Genomic DNA, 8,008 nt, shown 5'->3' on the forward strand with positions numbered 1-8,008 from the left:
TTTGGATAAATTGTAATTTTAGGAGTAGTTTTATTGCAACATACTTTTACTTGAGTAAATATTTGAAGAAAGAACGGTACTTTTACGCCGTTCCATTTGGCTACGTGAGGGTACTATGGAGCGTGAGATTGGCCGGAGAATCGGAGCAGCGGGGGCGGTATTGCGTTCGCTTTACCGCACCGTTGTTACGGAAAGAGAGCTGAGTCGCAAGGCAAAGCTCTCGATCTACCGGTCGATCTTCGTTCCTATCCTCCCCTATGGTCATGAGGGTTGGGTGATGACCGAAAGGACGAGATCGCGGGTACAAGCGGCCGAGAGGCAATTGAATAACGCCTGCACACACACACAGGCACGCACGCACACGCAGAGTGGTAATCGGGAGAGTTGGGAGAATTCTCTGTAGCCCGTTAACGTTTCGGGGGGCGCCGGGTCACACACACACACACACACACACACACACACACACACACACACACACACACACACACACACACACACACACACACACACACACACACACACACACACACACACACACACACAGTTTTTCACCCACTCCGTATCCAGCTTATTCCATGCTTACAGCACCCAGGCTACTATGCGGCGAGCTGGGGCTCTCATGTTCTCCCCTGCGGTGTATTCCTTGTCCGCATCCCCTGCCATCCAGTTGTCATACGATTCATGCAGACTGGTTTTGAACGGCTGATTCCATGGATGTACTTTGTTAATAATGTTAGTTAACAGTTATACGTGTATTGGTTTTAATTAATATAATTTTGGATAAACCGAATTTATTTTAATGTTATTTAAAGGTTGATGTATTTAATTTTACAAAGATTGAATTTGTTATTGTTTTAGTTCAAGGGTTATACACCTTATTTATTTTATTTAAAAGTATGTTATTTACATTATCTTTATTTGAACCTTGCTGTTTTATATTTTGTTGGTGTCTATTTTGTACCGTTTGTGTTGCTGTTTATTTAAAAAAGAAATCGGAGAAACTCAGTACTCTTGAGTACTTGAGTAGTCTTTTCACTGCATACTTTTTTACTCTTACTTGAGTAATTATTTTTACGAGTACTTTTACTTCTACTTGAGTAATTATAATCTTAAAGTAACAGTACTTTTACTTGAGTACATTTTTTAGCTACTCTGCCCACCACTGGAGATACGTCATCTCCAAACATCCGGTGGAGTTTCGGCGGTGTTCGGAAGCGTTCGGAGGTGTTCTACGCATAGCTGTAGACCGTACTACCCAGTCAAGTGTGGTACGGTCAAGTAGTAGACACTGAACAGAAATAGTCTGTACTAAGTATTCAGATTCGTTTAATTCTGAATGGACAAAAGAGCATGAATTTATATCGAAAAGTTTTAAAAAGCATTTTTTTTTATTATGTTGTTACCTGTTAATTGTTTTTCACATTTAAGTCCCCACATTAGGGATGTGTCGGTCGCGACTGATTCGTTACAACGAACGAATCCCGAACGTGAACGACAAGAACTGGTTCCCCAAAACAAGAATAACTGGTTCTTTGATTCTTTTTTTTTAACATAAACCAAACAAATGGTCACGAAAATAAAATATACAAACGAACAGAGCTCCGTCTCCCCGCGACTTATATTGATTGAGTCTACAACGTGCTCAAAGATTCAGCCAATGAGAGGTAGCAATGGTGTTGAAATGGCACCTGGGTAAACCAATGACAAGGCGGTACCGTCGAATATGCGCGCTTTCTCTGTCTGACGTATCTTGGGTCATACCATTCGACAATAGACTTGACCTCCATCTGTTTATTGGATAAACGCATTTCCCAATCCCAGGAGTCTTTGCTCCATTCTACGTCAATTTAAGAACAAACAAAGAAATTAAACTGCAGTTCGTAGTTTTTATTTATGACCATGCAAGTTCTGTAATGCCTGAACAATGAAGAATTAAATGTAAAGTAAAATAAATTGATAAATGTAAAACCATGAATGAAATATAGAGAGTAAGCAAGTGGTATAAATATTGGTGGGACGTTCGATATACTAAATAGCAGGCATCTCCAAACGGCGGACTGCGGTCTTTACGGTCCTATCCGGTCCCATGACCAATTAAAAAATTTCTAAAAAAATGTTTTTGTTTTTTTTAAGATGTAATCTGACGTAACGAACGAATCAAAACGACCGAATCAAATAAACGAATCGTTATAGTGAACTGAACTGAAAGAACTAGTTCCCGGAAAAGAATCATTTTGCCCATCCCTACCCCACATGTTATGCTTTGTGGCACTCTTCACTTTAAAAGATTAATCTCAGTGGTCACTTTTTGAACACCACAATTGACAATATTGAATAACTACAAATACTGTGAACAAACACTTTTTGACTTTTCATTAATATTTTTTCCCATTCAGCTACACAAACATCATCTTTAAACCACTCAAAATTGTACTATAAATGAGAGTATACCAGAGTCCTATGTACACCATAGTAATTTATTGATATGCTGCATAATGTCCTCCTTTTTGGTGTTATTGAAATGGTCACCCTAACGCTATCGCTCGCTCTCCTCGCTCGTCCACCCACTCGCTGACGTCACACACACACACACACACACACACACACACACACACACACACACACACACACACACACACACACACACACACACACACACACACAGCCAGTGATATGCGAACGATATTTCCCCGTGTTCATGAGATACTTTCTCGTGCGCACCAGTTACTTTCTCGTGCGCACCAGATACTTTCTCGTGCTCACCAGATACTTTCTCGTGCTCACGAGAAACGTTTAATTTTTTTTTATTTTCCCCGGAGTCCCTTTACGGGTTCCGTACCCAGCCATGTGCCGTGTTCCAATACCCGTACTTCCATGAGTATACTTAAAGGAAGTATACTATCCGCACTGTCTACTACGTTAATTTTTCAGATGTGAGTGCTGTTCCAAATCGAGTACTCCGTGATGCACTAACCGGATGAACTCTTTACGCCTAGCAGCTATAAAAAACTATAAAAACTATAAAAACTACAAAATGACTCTATTAATGCAGGCTATGTGGAAAATGCGCCGACTTTGGCTCAGCCTGGCTCCGCCTCTTCCGCTACGTAGCTAAGATGGCTGCCGTTGAGTACGGGGAGTGTCCTTCTATCCACGGCCGTTTCTCAATTCCTAGCACGCGTACTACGGACTCGATGACTTGCAATCACGGACTTGGCAAGTCCGTACTTCAAGCACAGACTTGCGAGCACGCGAGTACGTACCTGCATTTGGAACAGCAGCGGACTCGATGACGTCACCACCTCTGCTCGTCCGTTAACTGTGCTACGGCCTCATTTAGGCATATACTACTGAACAATACAAACAAATGATATAAAACAAAATCCCAGCCTCTTTCATTTTCAAATAGTATGAAAATATTCTGAATGAATAAAGATTGAAAAGATATGCGTGTCCTGTCATGTGTATGAGCTATACACACACGACTTTATATATATATATTTATATATTATCTTATATTATTATTATTATTATTATATACATATATATATAAGTTAAGAGCAACTTAAGCTACAGTTGTGCGTCTTCTCCATATTGTCCGCCATCGTACTGCTGCGAGTGCGAAATGCATCCTGGGATTTATAGCGGTTGCAAGTACACACGAGCCACCTCCGATGCATGCTCGGTGAAACGGCGAGATCGAGCACGCATCAAGAACACTTCCGGGTTTTACGACAGTACTCGCTTGATGCGTGTGTAGCAGGATAGAGGTGCTATCCATGTTAATCACGGTTAAGTACCACTAGTGGCCGTCATGATGTGGGCGGTATAAAAGCAGCCGTCCTCCACCTGCCTCTTTCTTTTTGCGCTCCTGTCACTTGCGCGTCACTTCCGGGCCAAAAGGTGGTCTGGTCCGATAGGGCGACTATTTGTTGCTGCTTCAGGGTTTTCGTGCGAGCTGTGGTGTAGTTCTTGTAAACGCTGATGACGGCCGGAGTCTGTCGTATATTCTATTTGAGGAACATTAATTCAGCGCGGACAACTGTGTCTTGACATTACAGGCACTTTATTAAACTGACATGAAGACGCACGAACCCAGCATCATGTGACCACACACACATAATCCTATTGGTCGACTGTAACGTAACCCGCGTAACACATTAACCCTTAATGTACTGCATTCAGATACACCACATCTCCCTTTTTTACGAACATATGAAACACATTTTTTTCAAAGTCCATCAAAACCTGTGAAAGAAAACAGGGTTAAACAAATCCTGGTAAACTGATACTCTTTCTAAACATAACATTTTCCAATTTATTTTCTAAAGTAAATATCTTCCCTGTAAAACTGGTACATTGGAAAAACATTTTCTGCTCAGCATGAACATATGACAAACTCTTTTTTTTCACATTGAACATTTTTTTTCCTTTTCTCAGCCACTTATAAGTTCAGTCTAGTGGGCTGTATGATTGCTCTCCCAGACCTGGTTCTGGGAGTGGAAACCCCAGGAGAGGGAACAGGAGACCCCAAAGCAGGTGGAGTGTCACCCTGCTCTAGGACCGGCAGTGGCTCCTGTTGCTGCTGTCCAGCCTCGTCTCGTGACGGAGACTGGAGTGGTATAAGATGCAGGCGGTTGCGTCTTACCACCCCATGTGGCGCATCCACAAGGTAAGATCTCGGCGAGGTGTGACTCTGGATCACAGTCCCTGGTGTTTTTGTGTCAGTCACCCACACCTCCTGACCTGGAGACAGGCTGCTGAGTGGCTTTGCACGATGTCGCCTGTTGAAGTTTGCAGCATCTGACGTCCTCTTCTCCCCTTCTTTCTGGAACAGAGTGCTGCGGTCGGGCAGTGTAGGTTGCAGCTCAGAGGAATGTGTCGGCACTGTGGTGCGGAGACGTCGACCCATGAGCAACTGGGCCGGGCTGTATCCATTCTGAAGAGGTGTGGCTCTGTATGCAAGCAGAGCCATGTACGGATCAGTTGCCTTTTTTAGCAGACCCTTTATGGTCTGTACTGCTCGCTCAGCCTCGCCATTGCTTTGTGGGAATTTGGGGCTACTGGTATGGTGTTTGAACCCATATGCAGAGGCGAAGGAAGCGAATGCCTGGCCGGAGAATTGAGGGCCGTTGTCAGACATGAGCACCTCCGGGATGCCGTGTCTGGCAAACAACGATTTCAGATGGTTAATCACATCATTGCATTTTGTGTGTGTCAGCAGGGCAAGTTCGACGTACCTGGAGAGGTAATCAACGACGAGCAGGTACGTTTTTCCCCCCAGTTCAAAGAGATCGGCCCCCAGCTTTTGCCATGGGCGCTCGGGGCAGTCTGACGGCATGAGTGGCTCACTGTGATTGCGGCGCTCTTGCAGACACGTTCTGCATTTGAGCACCATCTCTGTGATTTGATGTCCCAGCCCAGGCCACCACACAGTCTGACGGGCACGTGCTTTGCACTTCACGACCCCTTGATGGCCCTCGTGCAGTCTGTCCAGCACATCGTTCCGCATTGCTGCTGGAATGACCAGACGTGTGTCTTTCAGCAACAGTCCATCTTGTACTGTGAGTGTAGCCTGCTCGGGCCAGAAGTGTTTCAGGAGTGGTTCCTGCTGTGCGTGATCTGGCCATCCGTCTGCACACATTTTCATGACACGAGAGCATACACTGTCAGCTTCCAGCTGTGCTTTGAGTGTGTCCATGAACGTGGGACTGACAGGTAAGTTGTTGACAATGCAGTCCACGTAAATGTTCGTGCTCTCCATCAGTTCAGTGTCATTTGCGGTCATTTCTTTCTGTACAGGTGAACGTGACAATGTGTCAGCAGTCCAGAGTGACTTTCCAGGAACGTGCACGATGTCATAGGAGTAGCGCATGAGCCGCATTCGAAAGCGCTGTATCCTTGGTGGCAACAGGTCGAGTGCTTGTGCGCCTAGTAAGGAGAGGAGCGGCTTATGGTCAGTCTCTAGGCAGAAGTGCTTTCCTAACAAAAAGTCCCGGAAGCGCTCACATGCCCAGGTTAGACCCAGGGCCTCCTTTTCTACTTGCGCGTAGCGTTGCTCAGTGGGTGAGAGTGAGCGGGATGCGTAAGCTACCGGCCTCCATTCGCTGTCCCATTTCTGAAGGAGCACGCCCCCCAGTCCATAAGATGAAGCGTCTGCCGATACTTTGGTGTCCCTGCTCGTGTCATACATGGCCAGGACCGGTGGAGAGATTAGTGCTTCCTTCAGCACCCTGAAAGCCGCCACCTGGTCGACACCCCACAGCCAGCAGTTCTTCTTTGAGAGAAGGTCACGGAGAGCTTTGTCTTTCTCTGATAGCTGGGGTATGAATTTTCCCACCTGGTTTACCATCCCCAGGAAACTCCTCAACTCACTCACGTTTGTAGGATCTTTCATGTCCCTGATGGCCTCTGTCTTTTCTGGATCGGGGCTGATGCCTGACGTGGTGATGACATGCCCGAGGAACACCACCTCACTCCTGGAGAGCTCGCACTTGTCTGCATTCAAAGTCACCCCTGCTTGTTCAACCTTTTTCAACAAAGCATGGAGACGAGCGTCGTGCTGTTCTTGGTCTTTTCCCCACACCAGCAGGTCATCGATGTGGCAGACCACCCCGTCGAGTCCATCTATCACCTCCGCCATGACACGCTGGAAGTGCTCGGGCGCAGAGTTGATCCCAAACGGAAGACGCTGGAAGTGATACCGTCCGAAGGGTGTTATAAATGTTGTGTATTTGGCTGACTCCTCAGCTAAAGGAATCTGCCAGAATCCCATGTTCGCGTCTAGTTTACTGAAGATTCTGGCTCCAGCTAGCATTCCTAGACTCTGGTCGACTGATGGCAGGACATACTTCTCTCGACACACATACTGGTTCAAGCCCGTGAAGTCCACACACAGGCGTAGTTGCTGGCTGTTCTTCTTTGGGACGACGACGATGCCGGCGCACCACTCCGTAGGCTCCTCGACGCGCCTGATGACCCCCATCTCTTCCATCCGCTGGAGCTCCTCCTTCACCTTTCCTATCAGAGGCAGGGGAATTCTCCGTGGAGTCTTTAAAGAGAATGGCACGGCCTCTGGCTTGAGCTGGATGTGGTATGGACGCCTGATGTCGCCTAGGCCCTTGCAGAGTTTTGGGTAGGTTGCCTTTAAAGAGTCCATGGTGACGCTGTCGACTCGAATGAGTAGACCCAGGGCAGTAATGGCCGGTAGCCCGAGCAAAGGTGTGCTCAGGTTTTTGACCACATAGACCTTCTCCTCTGTCTGCTTGGCTTTGTAAGTCAGCTGCATTTTTGCATAGCCAGCTACCTCCAGCTGAATCTTTCCTGGACCCAGCAAGGGTTTCTCTGGCTTGTGGAGGACAGGCATTTGTGCCCCCGGGAACAAGTCTTTCAGGTCACTGTCCGAAATGGCGGTTACATCTGCGCCGGTGTCAAGTTTGAATTTCAGCACTTTCCCTTTTATCTGCACATCAGCCACCCACATGTTGTTTTCACATGACACAGAGCCCAAGAAGAAACTTTTCCCCTCTTCTTCCTCAATGTACGCTACCACAGACTTGCTTCTGCAGACACGCTGGTAATGGCCTTTTTTTCCGCAGCCCCGACAGGTTGCATCGTTGGCGGGACACTTGGCGGGAAACTCGTGAGAAGGCCCCCCACACTTGTAGCACTGGGCGCTGTGCTGCATGCCTTTGTCTCTGCCTTGCGTGTGTTGGCGGGAATGTGCGCCGCTGCTTTTCCAGTTGGTATATTGCTGTCCCTTTTTTATCTGTCTGTCTATGGAGCTCCCCTCCATCTGCATCACACTGCTAGCGTCACCCCTAAGTGTGCTCTGTTGCTTTTTGACTTCTTCAGACTGTCTTGCCATATCAATGGCTTTTTGCAAAATCAGTTTTTCCTCCATCTGCAAGCGTTCAGAAAGTCTGGTGTTTGCAAGCCCCACTACGATCCGATCTCGTATGAGTTCATCATGCAAGTCCCCATATTGACAGTGTTCTGCTAAAGCATG

General features: G+C 46.6%; 1 protein-coding gene across 1 annotated transcript; it reads right to left on the reverse strand.

Moving 5' to 3' along the window:
• Positions 1-4,006: 4,006 nt before the first annotated feature.
• Positions 4,007-7,687, reverse strand: LOC132447001 (uncharacterized protein K02A2.6-like). The gene has a single exon (XM_060037604.1). It carries the CDS (start codon positions 7,685-7,687, stop codon positions 4,445-4,447), a length of 3,243 nt encoding a protein of 1,080 aa, XP_059893587.1. The 3' UTR covers positions 4,007-4,444.
• Positions 7,688-8,008: the final 321 nt, after the last annotated feature.

This window comes from Gadus macrocephalus, chromosome 18 (genome assembly GCF_031168955.1).
Source record: "Gadus macrocephalus chromosome 18, ASM3116895v1".
NCBI classification, from domain to species: Eukaryota; Metazoa; Chordata; class Actinopteri; order Gadiformes; family Gadidae; genus Gadus; species Gadus macrocephalus.

Coding starts and splice junctions, on each gene's coding strand:
- LOC132447001 (XM_060037604.1), bottom strand. CDS start 7,687: ATGCAGCACAGCGCCCAGTGCTACAAGTGTGGGGGGCCTTCTCACGAG.